This window comes from Corvus cornix, chromosome 6, assembly GCF_000738735.6.
Source record: "Corvus cornix cornix isolate S_Up_H32 chromosome 6, ASM73873v5, whole genome shotgun sequence".
Lineage (NCBI taxonomy): Eukaryota > Metazoa > Chordata > Aves > Passeriformes > Corvidae > Corvus > Corvus cornix.
Window position 1 is genome coordinate 18025797 of NC_046336.1, and position 17711 is coordinate 18043507.

The following is a 17711-nucleotide window of genomic DNA, read 5'->3' on the forward strand; positions in this document are numbered from 1 at the left end:
AGGAGCCCGAGTTGTTAGGCAGCAGTGGACCTATGTTTATGCTGCATCTGTAGTGCTGTAGAGCTACAATCTTGATCAGGATTCCACAGTATTTGATGATGTACAAACTCAGGCCACAGTCCCAGCTCCAAACTGAGTGTTACTGTGGTCAGCATTTTTTTGTTAGCTCCTTAATCTACTGTGGCTGGAAAGATTATTAAAAATTAATAGTCATAGCCATAGAGAGGACTGCAAGGGGCTGCTGCTGATTGCAGAGGGAGTACAAGTATTCATTCAGCCTTCCTTCTGTGACCTGATTTGACTCACTAAAATAGCAGCAAGAAAAAAAATCTGAGAACTTTCTACCATTACAGTGAGCGACTTCTCTTATAAAAAGGTCTCACCTTGTTAGTGTAGTGTGGGAATGTAAGGCTGAGTGTATTGGCAGATGGAAAGAGCTGAGTGGAAGTAGAAGGAAAGGAATAAGACTTTTTTCTTCTGGCAGTGGTAAGCTGTAGCTCAGTGTGGTTGTCCATGGGACTACAAGAGATGCAACAGAGATGCCTTCAGCGGTGCTTGTCAGGTATGCAGTTCCAACCAACCAGATGGAGAAGATGTACAGCTTGCAAGAGGTTGTGCCAGAGTTCAGTGGGAGTGGAGAGCTGGTGCTTGGGTTTGCTAGATAGCTTTGTAGTCCGCAGTGTGCAACAAGTGCATGTGCTTTAAAGCAACACATCAATTAGAGACTACCTAAGTGCTGATCTGTCCTCTGAATAGTCTGCAGTGGATCTGTTAAAAGCTGCAATTGTTTATTAAACTATGGAGGTAGACAAGTTATCCTCTGTAGTTGAAGGAGGATACGCTTGCAGAATTAGTCCGTATATCCGGAACAATATAAATTGCCAAAGATGTGCCATTGCAGCCTGTAAAATATGTAGTGCCAAATATGTACCGCTTCCGCTTATGTTATGTAAGTAAAGAGATAAAATACCAAATATAGGAGAGAAAAACAGGGGTCATTCAGAGGACTATGGAGGAAGACTTCTGGCTTCAGCCTCAACGACCACCAGAAGGCAGAAGAAGACCCCCTAGCAACACAGCGCACATGCGCAGAGAAACTAGATAACAACCACCTGGAAAGACAGGAAAGCGGAAGAAAAAACCATATATAAAGGACTCTGTACAAGCTAAAAAACATGGCAGTTGGAGGAGCGGAGACTCCCCTGTCACCCAGCGCTGCTTTTGCTCACATTCTACTTGCTTAATTACTAATAAATTACATTTATTAAACTAAGAGTGCATTCCCCTTATTGTTGCGCACTCATTACAGATCCAGATGGAAGATCTCAGAGGATGGTGCAGATAAAGGGACTGGAAAATACGGTCTTTTGCTGGGAGCAGTTTCTGTACTTGTTCTTACACTGTCAATATGGTCTGTAACTCTGGTTTTGCAGTAACAAAGGACATGGGCTATTTCACTTTACTAGATAGTAAATTGGTAGGTCAGTCTGTTGTAGCAGAAGAAGTCAAGCCATCATCTTTCCATCCTGGTACTTATCCATGATCTAATGCTGGTGGTTTGAAAAGACTGGCATGGCTTTGTGTATTTGCAGGGTGCTTTTGAGAACAGCTGGTGGCAGGTTACCTGCAGTATTTAAGGTTTGTTCATTGACAGTTGTCAAAATTACTACCTATTCCTACAACCTGAAACAGAAATTCAAATTATTTTGCAAATACAAGGTTAAACTCTTTAAATAACTGTTCTGTGGAGTTGAGACCTGCTGGCCTTCTTGCTGATAGTGACAGCAAATTAAGTTCGGGACTGCTTTGTACAATAGCTGAAAGGTCTCCAGTGTGAAATGTCAACCAGCAAACCAATGCCCCTTTATGGATAGCAGTGTATTGCCAAAATACTTAGCTTTTCCTGAAGTCCAGCATGCCATCAATTTGTAACAATAGTTTGAAGATGAATGTCAGTTGTTCTTCAGGAGAAAATGATTAAATTATTCCACTGTCTTTATGTTTTGTATTGTATGGGGTGGATTGCATTGATTATCAAATATACTTGGGTTTTCCTTGACTTGTGGAAAGGTTCTGCATTAATGTTTATCTGTTTGTGCTACTGTATGTGTGTTCTCTGATGTAATAAAGACAAGGCATTGCCAGGTCATTGGTTAGTATATCTCATGGAAGCCTTGAACTTTGTGTTACTTGAAAAGAGGACTAAGATTGAAGCTGATTTTTTTTTCTTTCTTCAGTCTTATCCCCCTGATGCCATGTTTAGATAAACGACCTGCATACTTTTGAAAGTAACTCTGCTCAGTAAAGTGGCTTTTATGGTCACATCACCCAGGTTACTGGAGTATAAAATTATTTTTCTGATTTACAATGTGCTTTATACAGAGCTGGCTATGCCATTTGTAAGGTGGTGAAAAGTCATGGCTGTTGAACACCACAAAGAAGTCCAAGATTAATTTCTTCATTCTAGCCAGGGAGCGAGCAACTTCCCTCAAACTAGTGTGTCTTTGCCTCGTTTCTGACTGTGTTCCATAAATGCTGTGCCAGTGGAACAGAGGCATCGTTTTTCTACATATTCTACAAAGGAAATACTGTGATCTTGTTGAAGATAGATGGAAAACCTGAGTCAGCTGTGATGACCCTAAAAAGGCTATAGGCAACTTGTAACGTGTGTTGCTGTGCCTGAGCTTACGGCACGGTGGGGCTACACAGCTTTCAGAAGCAGATCCAGTTATGTGTATTTCAAGTGTTGTTTGGGTGTGCCTAACCTGCTTACTGGCAGGAAATCCTTCCTCCCTTTCTGCCAGGTACTGTCAGCATGTTCACCCTTAAAAAGTGCTGATATGAAGCATTTATACAGTCCAGTGTTATTCTTCAGAACTCCTTGGTGCACATGGAGTTTGCCAGTGAAAAAGCACTGACTGATCTGGCAGTGCAAGACATGCGAGAACAACCTTTACAAAATAGCACACATCTTAAAAGCAGAACCCTCAGCTTTTGGACTTTGAAAGGAGATGGAACTGTGTCCTGGAGATAGGGTGTTCCTTCATGGACAAGTCTAGTTTCCCAAGCCATTTGGGCTCCTTTGTGGGCATTCATCTTTTCTTGTCAGAGTCCTTCATGCTGGCTCAGATTCTTTAGCCATAGCCAAAATATGTTTTTTGGTAATCTCCTTTCTATTCAGACCTTTCTTCACCCCTCCCCCCCCCTTTGGTATTTTTTTGCTCAAAAGGCTATCTATGTGGTTGGGGGGCAGGGTTATTTGGGTTTGGTGATTGTTTTTAAACAGAATGTGCTTACCTACAGGTAAATAATGTGTAACCAAAGTTTCTGCTCTTCAGTTAAGGGCTGAAAGGTATTTCAGACTGTGAATATAGCCAATTTCTAACAGCAGTCATCCCTAGTCTGAGAGTGAAATTACAGTGGTTTATAGTATAGTATATTGTACTAGTTTATGTTGGATTTTACATTTATGAACTGGTTTTTGGGAATGCAGTTTTTCTTGCAGGAATTTAATAACATGTAAATATTTATACAAACAGATCCACCAATCCTTCAGACTTTAAGTATTTTTTTTTTTTTTTATAATCTGGTTTGGTACTTTCAGTCTGGTTTTCCAACCACTGCAGAAAATACAAGTTAGTAGACAAACATATATAAAGCTGTCTCCCTGCTTTTCCTTTGGTTGGACTGTAAGGTTACAGAACTGCTTCCAGTGTAATGCCTGCATAGGGTTTTTTTTTGAAAAAAAAACCCAAACAGAAACAGGTTTCCAGACCCTTTTATTTTTTCCTTTCCTGTTTTTATTTTGGCTGAAAGAGAACCAAATCAAGGGAACGAAATAGAACACAGCACATCACTTTGCTCTATAAAATGTTCTGAGCAGACAGGTGCAGCTTTATTGAGTAGAAGTGATGGAGCACAAGCTGGCCCTTATGGTAGTGTTTCTGAATGTGGCAATTGTCATCCTGATCACAAAATGGGAGCAGGTACGTGACTGTGTAGCACCTTTTTGTTTCTGGAGAGATTGCTACTCTGTCTTGAAGGAACTAAAAGCCCTTGCCAGTTCCTTAGAAATATTAAATATTCTGACTAATTTCTTTGCTTATTGTGTTTCAAGATGCTTAATTCTCAGATTGTTCTGAGGAAGTATCTTGGTTTTGTTTGTGCTTACTGACTCTGGTATCTTAGCAATCAAATTCAAACATAGATATGGTTGTGAGATGGATACAGAAAAATCTAAACCAAGTATTTTATTGCCTACAATTCAGTGAAAGGAAATTCAGGCATATTACTTGTGTTTCCAGTGAATCCTTTTTATAAGGCCAGATTTGAATTGAGTAAACCAACTGAGAATATTTTTTATAGTATGGGAAACCACTTCCCTTTGTGGCTAGTGCTTTAAACAGACTATATTAGAAATAATATGTAGTGTCACTGTGTCATCAGACTGAAGGAACACCAGAGCAAAGTGCCTTTATTGTAGGACAGTTTGTTGGCCAGAATCAATTATAATGACTATATTGATTTTAGCTAACTGCCTATGAAATTTCAAAAGATTACAACTTTAATTGATGTTGAATTGCATTGAGTTGATTGATTTCCATGTCTGGTTTAAGTAAGTACTTACTGAGTGCTCAAATCTCTAGTGGTGTTCAGAGCTGGGAGAGGGAGAGCAGAAGAGATTGTATAATGTTGCCAGGCAGGATTGAACTCAGGAAGGGGGGATGGTATGGATAGGGAAGGGCAGATGTTGTCTCTGTTATGTGCATATTCAGGGTAGAAAATAGATGTGATGAGAAAACAGGAATGTGGATATTGCTTGGAGGCAGGTCTAAGTTGTAGAGGAACTCTTATGGTGGTGTATGGCCCTCTGGATAGGGATCGCTGCCTCTGTAAGGAATGGAAGTGTGGCTCCATCCAACTTGACCCACCCACTCCTTAGGATAATCTTGGATTTTACCATTAGAGGCATGACAATCAAGTGTGGTGTTTTGGAGGGGAGTTTGTTTAGTGTAGTCTCAGGCATTTGCACACTGAGTGTTAAGCATTGCTTCACTGCCTTTGCTTGTATTCCTCCTCTCATATTCATCTCGATATGAGAACTTCCATATGCCAGTGTCACTTCCAGTCACAGGAGTATTTTCAAGGTCTGTAATTCTGATTCTTGCCTTACACAATGATTTACCATCCCAAAATGGCTCGACTCGTTAGTGCCACCTATGTGTCTGCCTGGTCTGTTGTTACCTTGCCGTGCTACAATTACCTGGGGTGGGCGTGGTGTGGGTATGTGGTTGGCATTTCAGTACTGCTGTGCTGTGCAAATGAATCCCAAACCTTTATCCGTGGAGAGTTTGAATCCTTTCTACGCTGATTTCTGTTTAGAACTTATGCATATGGCTAAATCAATAATCAACTAATGACAATGTGAAGAGCGAAACCAACCTGTGTGGCGTTATTGAAAACGCATTACTGGATCAGAACTCCAGAGCATGTAATGTATTTGCTGAGTTGTGAGTCTGATTTATTGATTTGTTTTCTTCCTTATGTTCTGCTGATTCCATAATTCTGTTAAATAGATGAGCACAAATAATATATTTCTACCATTAAGAATCAAGGTCTTGATGTACTGCATCAGATTATAGAAGTAGATATTTTGATCTCAGTAGTCTGAGATAGCTGCTGCTTTAAAGGCAGGCTGTGCTCATCTGTAAAAGTTTTCTTCTGACCTCTATGCAATTATTGCATTCTGTGAAGCATGCAATATAAGCATCAATGCTGTTAATAGCCATAAATAATTCCTCTTTCTAAAAATTTCTATCTGATCCATGTTGTTGACTTGCAGATGAAGTTGCTAAGTATCTCCCTAATGAAATTAACTATTACAGTCACGACTAGAAACTAAGGAAATGGAAAGCTAAGACAGCATGAAGAATTAACTATCATAGCAATTGACTGAGATGTGGTGCTGCATAAAATAAAATAAGAAAAAGATCTGCATTCTCCAGACACCGATTGTGAAAGCTTTAAGTCTTGGCTAAAATAAATAATTACTAGGTGAGCTGTACAAGTAGTACCAAAGCAGGAGTGAGGGAACATACAAGGTAACATATTTGGGGTTATTTCAAAGCAAGATGTTTGATGTCTTTTGTGAGGTCTGTGTCAATATAGATGGTAGGTTTCCAGTTAAATAAAATGAATTTCTTAGAGGGAGAGGTAAAGTAGCAGAGGGTGTATATACTACATGCAAGTCAGGAAAACTGGGGGCTGATGGCATTTTCATGCTTAAGTTGGAGAGTGCTAAGGTACTTCAGTGTGGAGATAGTCTAACGTTACCAAAATCCATATTTCAGTAAGCACCTAATTGGTTACTTTAATAGCCAAGATGTTGCCTAAGAACCGTTATAGTGCCTTTGATAAAAGCAAATGTTTGGGATATTTATTTTTGTAATGACACAGTTTGTAACATGAATGTGGAATGGAATATGGACAGTCTAAACCAGATTACAGTTTGATAATAATTGTAAAGTGTGGCCTGGGATGAGGCAGAGAAGTTTCATTTGACTCAGTTCCTATGGACCTCTGCAACAGAGATTTAAACATGACCAGTGAGTTTTGTTACAGCCTGTGCGTGAGATGGGGTCCTCCACATCCTGATGGGGAGGGGCCAGGTGTTCTGGTACCTCTGTAACCATCTGCCAGAGGTTGCTGTGCTGCCAGAAGGGCCGAATTAAAGCCTGAGGATCTTGGCTGCATGGGGGAAGGTGGTTCTTGATATATTTATGGGAATGAAAATACCTGTCTGAGAGAGCTCAGACCACAGTGAGTGAGCTTAGAGAATATGCCTGGATACATCAAGGCCTGATTTTAAGTGATTTTTTTTTTTTTTACTATTTTTTTAGTGTGCAGAAATAATCAGAATGAAGGTGTATTGGGTTACTTAGGAGAATCCAAAAGTTGCTGGTAAACTTTACTAATGTAGGACTAATGCTATATATTAGCTCACATTGAATTCAGCAATGTATTTTAGGCATAAATTAAGGGAAGAGTAATTCTGAAAAAGCTGCGATGCTGCAGCAGCACTTCTTACAACATTTCAACTTTTAAATTAATTTTTAAGTGAAACTAAAAACAAAATAAAAACTTAATTTCTTACTGCATGAAACAGTTATAATTTGAAACCTAATTTCTCTTGACTGAGCCACAAGATAAAACCTGTTATTCACAGCTCTGTTGAGAGTAGCAGGATTTACCTTAGCAGTTTAGAGAAATGTAAAAAAAAATTCTATCCTGCCTGCTAGGGCTTGCACTGAGTCTGCAATTTAGGACTGAAAAAGTGATGCCATCTTTTGTCTATAAAACTGGAATTTGTTAGGGTCAGACTTGAGTGCCTTCTGGATGGTTACAGGAGAGGTGAGCGGATCCTTAAGCCAGAGTGGGAGGAGAAAGGATATGAAACTATACAAGTGGAGATTGTGTCACGGAGACTTCTTGATAATGGGAGGATGTGATGCCATTCAGATCTGCCCTCTGCTGAAGAAAACGTTTACTGTGTAGATGTGCTGGTTTATAGTTCTTTATAAAGCAGAACATGATGACCTGACTGCCAGGTCATGAGGAAGGTCAAAACAGATTTTATCACAGACACCAATGTAATTTCCTTCACTGGATTACACTGAGGAGGCTCTCTAAAGATCTGACCAAAGTCCCTTATCTGCCTCTCCTTATTTTGCAGTTTGCTTCATGGAAGTGAAGAAATAGGATCAAGTTTAATGTTGCAATTGTGATTTTTTTTTTTTAATTTATTTTTTTTTAAATTCCCCAGACACCACAACATCCACATTATTTTTCTTTCTTTGGTGTATGCTGGCAGTTTCATCACTGTGTGCTGAGGCACCAGGAGCAGAAACCAGGTGGTAACATCAAGGCCACATTTTAGTTGTCTGAACCCGAAAGAGACAAAACTAGATGGTACTCTGAGAGGCAGAGGGTTGCCCTTTCTTGTGATAGTTTGAATTAGCTGTAGTGTGTCAGGGATACCTGAATAAGAAGCTTCCGTGGTTTTTAGCTGCAGCAGTTCAGTGTTAATGTGACACATCAGTGATGCAGATTTACTGGTATTTGCCTGTAAACTCATGCCTTGTTCCAAGTGGGCAGTTATAAATTGTGCTTTAAGTTAGCTGAATGCAGAAAATGGGATGGAGCAGGGTTGTGTTAGCTCTAATGAAGGAAAAATGGCATGAAATATTAAATAATAACTGTTATTATAAGATACTTCATAAATCCAAAGGAAGTAGATGTGAAAAAGACCTATGAGGTCACCTAACCTATCTATTCCAGAGAACTGGCTTACTGCCTGCAATATATAATCATTGTGTGCTACTCCAGACTAGTTCTAAATGCCCCAGCTTTAGTACTCTTACTGCAAAAGAGGAGGATAGAAAGGCTGATAGACTTTTCTATTGCATAAACTTTTCCTCACTTGTCTGTTTCTGAAACTCTTCCTCAGATTTACGTGTTGGTTCTTTCCTCTATTTTGTCCTTTTATTTTTTAATTTAATTTTTTAATTTTGTTTTTCTGCTCTAATGCCAGAATGCCCTGAAGAGTGAGATGACTTTAATAATTCTGGATAGCTATGTTATCTCTATGCCTTTTGTGTAGATCACAGTCACTCCTTTGATTGACAATTCTCTTTTTGAATCTTCCCCAGTTTTTAATTTTTTTTCCCCTCTCTCTCCTGTGGCAGCTGGTTTCACTGGTTAATCACCCCAGACTGATAGTGTGTGGAGGGAGAGTATTTTTTATACTCTCTCCTTCTCTTTGTGCCCCCTCACTACACATTTGTACATCCTCATTGGGCAAATACCCCATTAGGAGAGAGCAGTATCACTATTCCCATGTAGAGGTGGAAGGCAGTAATGATTTGCCACAAAGAAAGGTAGTGTGAGCAGTGAAGCCTTAGTGGTGGTATTGTGTCTCTTTACACACCCTGGAGTGAGCAGTACCAAAAAGGTGATGTTTGTCTTTTGTTTGCTGTCACTAACTTGAAAGTACACCCTGAAAAACAAGTACCTGTTCAAAGAGGGAACATGTAATGGTCTGTCCATATCTGAGAAGAAAATGTGGAACAGTTCTTTAGCCTCTCTGAGTGTTCTTACTGTTATTTCTTTGTTTCACTTACTCTGTAATTCTCTTTTCAGCCCGGTCAAGGAGTCTGGTGATGGGTGAACAGATTGGGCCTCCCTCCAGACCATCTTCTCCAAATCCTCAAGAACGTGTGCTGAAGTGTGGCTGGCTAAAGAAACAAAGGAGCATTATGAAGAACTGGCAGCAGCGGTGGTTTGTGCTGCGTGGGGATCAGCTCTCCTATTATAAGGATGAAGAGGAAACTAAACCTCAGGTGTGACTAGAGAACTGTAGGACTTAATGGTTGTGACTTCTGTGATCACAGTCATGCTTTGATTGACAGCTCATTTCAGTTGTTTTCTATCCTCACCAAAACCATACACACTTAAGGAGGTTCAAAGGCAAGAGATGTCACAGGGAGGCTTCTCTACTACCAGACAAGTCATAGAGCTTGAGAAAAGGTTAGAAGGTGTTTATTTACCCACTAGGGCATGCTGACCTCCAAATCTTAATATGGTCATCTATGAGACTGGAGTTTGACAGGAAGAGCTATGGAGTTACAGATTACTGAGGCAGGAGTGATTAACCTTGCTTGCTCAGCTGGGACTCGTTATCTCCCAGTTAATCCATTGTTAGCCATGAGGTGAACCAGCTCAGGGCTGGCTTGTGTGTGTGTGGAGTGCATAGGTTTTGTTACATGCTGAGAATGGGCTGTAATGTGTTTTAGTGTGGGGGGAGAGGGGGTGGCTGTTGTGCTGTGGGCTAAAGCTTACAGAGGAGATGAAGAATTTCTTATTCATGTTTTTCAAATGGCTGTAAAATTCTATTGCAGCATTTGTACTAAGGTCTTCCCTAGTTGCTGCAGTAGATTATGCATCATAATTCACTAGTCATTGTTTGACTGTCAGGCCTTTAACCAGAGTTATTGAACAGAGGGAACATAATTGAATGAGCCAGACAGTGTCCCTGTACTGCTGGCTCCTGATGAGTCAGTACAGGCATTACAGAGTGACAGTCAGCCTGTGTAATATCATCACCATCCACAGACTCATTATGGACGATTATTAAACTGCTTGATGCAGCTGCCTGCTTGACTGTCACACATAAATTTCATTGTAGAGTGAGAATGGAAATTAATATTCCCCTGTGGGCCTGACATGAATATGGTAGATGAATGAGGATGTTGACTGCATCTTATATCTTGCACTCTCCTGATCAGGGCTTTGGTCTATAATTACAGATAGTCTGCTCTGTAAGGGCTAGAGAGATTTCAACTTGATGATGTAACCTGATTACTCAGGATGCTGCCAGTAGCAGCTGGATTTTGCACTTTCAAGCCAAGCACCTTATCTTCATATGCAATGCATGTGGAGAGCTGGGCACTTCTGAATTGTGTCAGTGAACATGATGAGGAATAAACTGCCTCAGGTAATCATGTTGTAAAGGATTTCTTTAACCCTGGCACTGTTTGGGCACAGGGTTGCCATACATTTATCACTGTGGGAAGCCATTTTGTATAGGATGATACAGGACTATGTCCTGACTATTCTTGTAGGAGTTGCAAATTAGATTTGCATCTGACTTCAGCTACGACTGTATGCATCCCATAGGTGAGATGTACTTTTGGGGCTTGTAGAGAGCTGTTGCTTGGGATTCTCTGGAATGAAAGGGTAATGGCACAGGCGTGCCCATGCATCTTAGGAGGATAACTGAGACTCTTTATTGGAAGGACTTCTTTGTTATTGGCCATAGAGATATTTTCACCAGTTGTTATTTATAATAATCCCTCATTTCCCTCAAACCTAAAGGTACTCATGCTTAATTTAAATCTTCTTGGTTTATTTATTAAGTATGGCCTTTAAGCTTGTGTGTAAAAACTAAATCAATAGTTTCACCAGAGTTCCCATTGATCTTTTGCCTACTTGATTATTTATACATACTCCGGAAGAGAGTTGTATTCTTGTTGTTTACTTGATAAAGTCAAATGAGATTTATGACATAATGTTTCAAAAGAGAAACATGAAACACATCTTTTTGTTTATGGATGTTGCGTTGCCTATTTTTATGAAAACCTGTTCTTTCAGATTCTTAGAGAAAACTGTAGATACTCTTCCTTTAATAATATTGCTGAAAAGGTGGAACTGTAATCTAATGGCAGGAGAATCATGTAGGCTTTCTGAAGAGGAATTATTCTTGTCTTTAATGGACAGAGTACTGTTGAAGGTGTGTATATTTGTGTGCCACCTGACAGTTGCAGTTGCACAGCCCACTCCATCAGACACCAAACGTTAGAGGGTAGACTTGCAGCCATTGCTTTTCTTCAGAGTTTTCTTTTTTTTTTTTTTTTGCCCCCATGAGGACAGGGGGAAGTGAGGACTGACTTGCAAAGAGCTTTTGATGCTGCTACTGACTCTGTCAATATATGTGTGGGTTTTTTAAGTAGCTTTGGGCTCATTTCTATTCCCAGGAAAGGAGACAGCAGGCACCCCTCCCCAATTTCCAGGGGAACAGAAGTCACTGCAACTAATTCATTAACCTTCCTTCAGTATTGGCTTGGCATGATAAAAAGCTTTAATGCATCTGCAGTGGGCTTGAATTTTGTGCTTTAGGAAACAGCATAATTTTCTAGAATGTGTTCTGTCCATTGGACTCTAAAGATGATGTTTTTATACAATACTTTTTGATACCATTCGGAGTAACTTCAGATGCATTTTTGTCAAGTTGCCTTTCCAATGTTTTCCTGTTATCTTTGGAATGTCTTCAGTTTATCTTTGAATTTCAGTGAATGTCAGAGTCAAATTGCAGGGCAACAGGATTGGGAGGAAAGGGTGTTGAAGGTTTATCCTGTTGTGTTGACTTATTTTACCTCAATTTTAAATCTTACAACCATTCTTGAGAAACCACTCAGCATGGATTTTGCTAAGTGCCCTCCTGCACTGTGTCCTTCCATAGTCTTATCCTTACACTAGCAGGGGACAGGAACTGAGCCTTTACACTGTTGAACAAAGCATCTGTAGGAAGATGTATTCCCAAGGAGCAAAGCTCTGGAAGTTATACTGAATAGCAGCAATCATAAGTAACATATCTGGCCTCATTATTTTAGAGAGAAGATTGCAAAGGTCATATGATGAGTTGTCTTCTGTTAGTTGAAATTCTGGATAGTCTGTCTCATGAGACACTAATTATGTTTCTCCATTATATGTGGATCTGCAAACTGACAAATAGCATAACTAGAATTTGTTTTGATTACCAGTGTTATAATGGTCAAGTGTGTCTTGGATTTGGTTGTTGCCAGATTAGTAAACATGCATAGCTACATTCTCATAAACCAGGGATATGTGTGAAAAAACCTGACTGAAACAGCTGTCTTCGTTTTCTGTTCAGCAAGAAAAGATGCTTTGGAACCAGTTTGCATTCCAGGGCAGTTTAGTGCAGGAGTGGGAACTGCTGATTACCTTCTTCATGGCTTAACTCTTGAGAGTCCCAGTTCTTATGGTATTTTGTCTGATTATGCATATGTCCTGAAGAATGTTAACTGGAAACCCTTTAAAATATCAGAGATTAAATGCTTGTTTCACTCTTGTTACTGGACAAGAGCTTCCTGTGGTATCTTTTTCAGCTTTTCCATAAAGACCATTTTGCCCACTTTGAAGATACTCTGTCACCAGCTATCCAGAATTCCTAAACTGGAATACGTTGTGTTAGTTATGATTGGGTTCAAAGTGGAAATGAAGCTGAATACTGGCAGCATTTGAACTTAGGAAGTAAAAAGGCTCCAGTTTTTTTCTAGGGAAGCTATAGTCTTTTGGATTAAAAGGGTAGTCCATTGCCTTGCAAACCCGAATTAGCTGCTCTCTTCTAGTATCTCCCTGGGAACTTCTGTGTACTGAGGATCTCTGGAAAATTGGCCATTTTATTCAAATGCATGCTGCAACCAGAAATTCAAGGGTGTAGGAAGAGCAGATGTAATGTGAGATAAAACTTTTGCAAGGGATAATTAGTTACGGAAATCAAGGAGAATCACTTCTGCGTGCTCAGAGTAGTGTTATTCCAGAGGAAAGAGCCTTTAGCCAGCAGTGTCCAGTGTGAGAGAAAGGACAGTGAAGCAGGTGCATGACCAGCTCAAATCTTTTCTTGCTCAGAACTGTAGAAAGGTGTTGGGCTCAGTAGATGAGCAGGACTTGAATTTACTATACATTTCATCATCCTTTCCTTACCCTTTTAGTGGCCTTTCCCTTTTCACTAATGTTTGTGTCCATTACAGGGTTTGATACTACTGCAAGGCAGTCAGGTGAATGAGCTGCCACCTAATCCTGATGAACCAGGGAAACATCTCTTTGAAATTACCCCAGGTATGCCAGCATTTCTTTGTGCTTTCAACATAACATCACCTCATTCCCATCAGTTGTCATTAATGGTAACTGAGTTGTACTTATCGCTCCTGAGTGTTCTGATACACTGGCCAGATTATCTAGTGAGACTGAGAAATGGGACTTGACTACATGGTGTTGTTTTGGATATGAGTGCTCCTGTGATATCTCATTTTCATTTCATAGTGGTTGAGATGCATCATGCTCCTTGAATTTTCTGTTTGGAGAGGGCTCTTTGCTTGGAGTGTTGTGCAGTCTCTCAAACTGTGTTCTTCCAGTTGTTATGGGAGAGACAGGCACAGAACTTGTGGAGAAGGGACACGCAGTACCTGGATGCAATTTCTTTCATGTTTACTACCTATTTTGGGAAGCAGGTGGGAGGGCAGACAAAAAGCTTCAAAACATTTCCCTTTTGGATGAAAGGTTTAAGAAAATAGATGACCTAGCATGGAAGAGAGGCTGAAATTTTTTTAGCTAGAAAATCTAATGATCTGTCACTGTAGTATTAATGTAAAACTTTTGCAGTCATTTTAGCTCCCATATAAGTGCTTCCTGTGGACAGAGTTGGTATCTCCAGAGTAGATTTAGAATTAAGTTCCTTGTTGCAGCATAGGAGCAACTGAATTCAGTTGATTTAGTTCTGATTGTATTTGGGGGATGACCAGCCCTGTGCATGGGTTTGAATGCAGTGTATTTTGGAGGCAGTTTCAAGTGGCAGCATCTACAGAGGAAAAAACCAAAAACCTGTTGCACTGCTACAGTGTTACAGCAGATGAGTGAGAGCTGTGTAAGGACTAGGCCAGTTCCTCTACCTCCCAGTACCTGAAGACTGAGTTCCCAGAAACAAAGAAGGAGACAAATGTGACTCTGCTAAAAATTGTGAGTGCACTGACTCAGTCATCATGCACTTCACTGCCAGCTTGTTCTGCGTGGACTCCCTGTCCATGCTGCTTAGCATTGTCTCTCCCAACAGTATTGGTGCTGTCAGTAGAGTAGATAAAAGTAATTGCATTAGGCTGCCTCTTGTTTTTAATGGAATTTTTTTTAAAAGCAACATTTGCCCCTGTATTTGAATGTTACTGCTGTGAAGTCAGGTGTGTTTTTACACTTTGGGGTCTTTGTCTTACCACCCTGTTAGGCTGGCTTAAAATGCCTTTTTGCACATCCCTCTTGACACAGTGGCAGGCAGAGCAAGAACAGGCAGTGCTGTAAGATTTTGAACTACACCAGAACGCAGTGTTTTGCAGTGACTTAGTCACAGAATTCTGTTTGACACGCAGGAAGCTACCTGGGGAGAAGAGATTTATTTTTTTTCTCTTACTTATCATTGTGCACTCTCTGTTAGTGCCTTTTTTTCTTTCTTATACTGCACCATGCCTTCATAAGTGGGGTCCCACAAACCACAGGGCATTGGGCCCAGCTTGCATGGAGGATCTCCAAGGAAGTGGCATTCATTGTTGGTCTGAATGTGACACATCTGCACCATTTTCCAAAGATTGTGCCCCATACTGATGCAGAAGGACTGTGGACCTGCAGTGTGAAAGCACTTGGGTTGTTGTGATTGTGAATGATTCCATGTGTTCTGGCAGTGATCTGAAATAATTAACTGAGCCACAGACTGGCTTGATTAAACTTCCTGCAGGCTTGAGTTTCTTCTGATTCCAAATGAGAAAGCAGTAATTCTTCTCTGCTTGTCCAACCTGTCAGGTTATATTACTGCAAAAGAGTGGTCCTACACTGCAGGTTGCTTCAGGTGAGTTGGTAAAGCAGGGCCATGTGGCTAGTTGAAAGGGGCTGCTCAGAAGGGTGGAAACAAGTGATGCTGTTCAACATGGTTGTGGATCCCAGGATATTTCTGTTCACATTGGGGTTTTAACATTGCACTTTTCTGTGTTCCCTGGAAAAATGATTTAGTGTACCACTGACTTGTCTGCAAAATGAAGATGTTTTCCCTAACTTATGCAGCTAAATCCGTTCCCATTTGTAGCAAACTTAGTTGCTACATGGATAGTAAGTATTGGAAAACACTATAAATAGCCAGTCAATACAGAATGTCATTGACACAGACGTCACTGGAGAATGTGGCCTGAAGAGTTCCCCATTTTGTTCACAGTACACTTATTCTGTGCTGGTTTTGGCATAAATGCCTTTTCTTTTTTTTGCATGTGTTCTGAAATGACCGTGTTCTGCATGGTTGCCAGCCTGCAGAGCACCCACATTGTGAATAGCTCTGAAACAGATGCCAGATAGGAAGGGAAGCACAAATGGTCTTGCAGGACCCAGATCTTTATTTTCTGTCACTGCCCGTCTTTGCCTATGTTGGATGTATGGCCATGATCACATTTCTCATTTCTGCCTAATTGTGTTTCATTTATCCCACTATAAGCTAGGACTCTAGAGTTTCTATAGGGATGATATTTTTTTTAAGTTGTCTTAGCTAAGTTGGGGATTCTTTGAATACCAGGTACATTCAATAGCTGTATGTACAGATGTGGGATTTTACTGTGCTAGTAAACATCAGAGCTTTAACTAACAAAATCAAGAATGGAGTGTAGCATTCCTAAAATGTACCTATAGCTGATACCAGCTTATCTGGAAAAGAGGAGAAGCTGAGATCTGAGAAATGTCTAAAGAGTTCTAAAGCCTGTGGTACCAGTTATCTCCAAAACCCTATTTTGTGATTAATAGCTAAGGAGCTCAGCGTTCTTGTTGTGGAACTGTTGCTGAGGTCTCGCCACCTTTCCTCTGCTGCAGGCTGTGTTACACTTGGCTGTGGGAGCTGTTCCTTCAGAGTACAGGGACTAGAGTAACAGCATGTCCTGTGCTGTAACAGAGCATGTATTGATTTTCTGCTGAGTAACAAGAACTAATGATGGGCATTGTGTATTATTCGTGTTTCATCAAGTTCATTTCTAAGCTGTATAGAGCAGCTGGGAGACGGGTTAACTAGGGACATGAGAGACTGCAGAACAGTTCTACAGTCAACCCAGTGTTAGATCTGATGACAGGACTTCCTGAAATACATTCTCTATATTCATTTTTGGGGAAACTGTGTAAATTTCTGGGTCCTTTTGAATCCATTCATGCTTCCCTTCATCATAGCTGGAAGTTCAAAGTGGAATGGTGGGGTAAGTTGTGGGTGCAAGTTACACTCATATTTCAGTGCACAATAGCAGGTGGCGAGGGATGTTTTTGTAATATTATGAGGGTAGTGAGGTCACATGCGAAAGTTGTACCATTTTGGGTAAATTCCACAGCAGCTGGTATTTAGGGATGGAAGTCATCTATGTTGCTTGGGAGAGGAGTCTGAATCTGGCAACAGAAACAGCATCTGTTGTTGCTAGGGTCAACAGAATAACTTAGTGTTGACCTGGGGTTACAGTGCATTTTGGAGTGGTGTAATGCAGCTTGTAAGAAGCTACAGGGATTATGGTCTGAGAATCTTTTAAGGAATGTTGATGACTTAAATGCTCCTGAAGTCTCACCTTGTAGGAAACTGATGTTTTAATGTCTTGTTGCAAGTGGTCTACCTAGTTTTGTTCTCCAGTGTTTGCAGCACTGAGATGCTCAAATTCCTCTGCAGACTGAGAATTCCCTGATACAGTAAGGTTTTTAGAATCAAGGAAGGGAGCAGTAAAAAGGTTCAGAAGTTAGGAAGTACTTATGGTACACATCTTAGTGTCTCCTTATTGCTGATGATAGCTAGTTCCTGTTTCTTGCCGCAGTGCTTTCTGCCAAGGTGAACAGTGACAGCTCTTAGCTGAGACTTTCTGTGAGAGTACAGTTTTGTAATGAGTTTAATTTTTTCATTGGAAACAGCTGCTGAAGGGGTTATCTTGTTTCCATACATCTAATCATATCTTTCGTTTCAGCTCTTGTAACTGAAAAAAGTTCTCAAACCAGTTGGACTTCAGGTCAATTCAACTGAGGTGTTGAAAACTGCACCTTCAGGTTGTTTTTTGTGCTCCATGCCCTCTCCTTAGTGAGGCAGTTCAGTGCTCTTCATAATTGTTACCTTGGTGTTTTTGCGGACTTAGCCAGAGCAAGGATCACAGCCTATACTTGATTTATATGTCAAAGGTTATTTTCAAAACTTTAGAAGTCAGTTCTCTATGGTGTGTGCTTTCAGTTATAGAGACTTAGTTCAATATAGGCAACTTGCCCTTGCAGAAGGGATTTGTGTTTAATACTGAACCCTTTAAAGATGGAGTAATGGT

The 17711-nt window shown here is 40.4% G+C and overlaps 1 protein-coding gene across 3 annotated transcripts in view; it reads left to right on the forward strand.

Annotated features, from left to right (window-relative positions):
• Positions 1–17711, forward strand: part of ARHGAP22 (Rho GTPase activating protein 22) — a 132121-nt gene that overhangs the window by 6967 nt on the left and 107443 nt on the right. For all 3 annotated transcript variants that reach the window (XM_039553654.1, XM_039553655.1, XM_039553656.1), the window contains exons 2-3: positions 9199–9398; positions 13389–13476. In XM_039553654.1, the coding sequence (XP_039409588.1) occupies positions 9199–9398; positions 13389–13476 (288 nt within the window). The remainder of the gene's footprint in view (positions 1–9198; positions 9399–13388; positions 13477–17711) is intronic.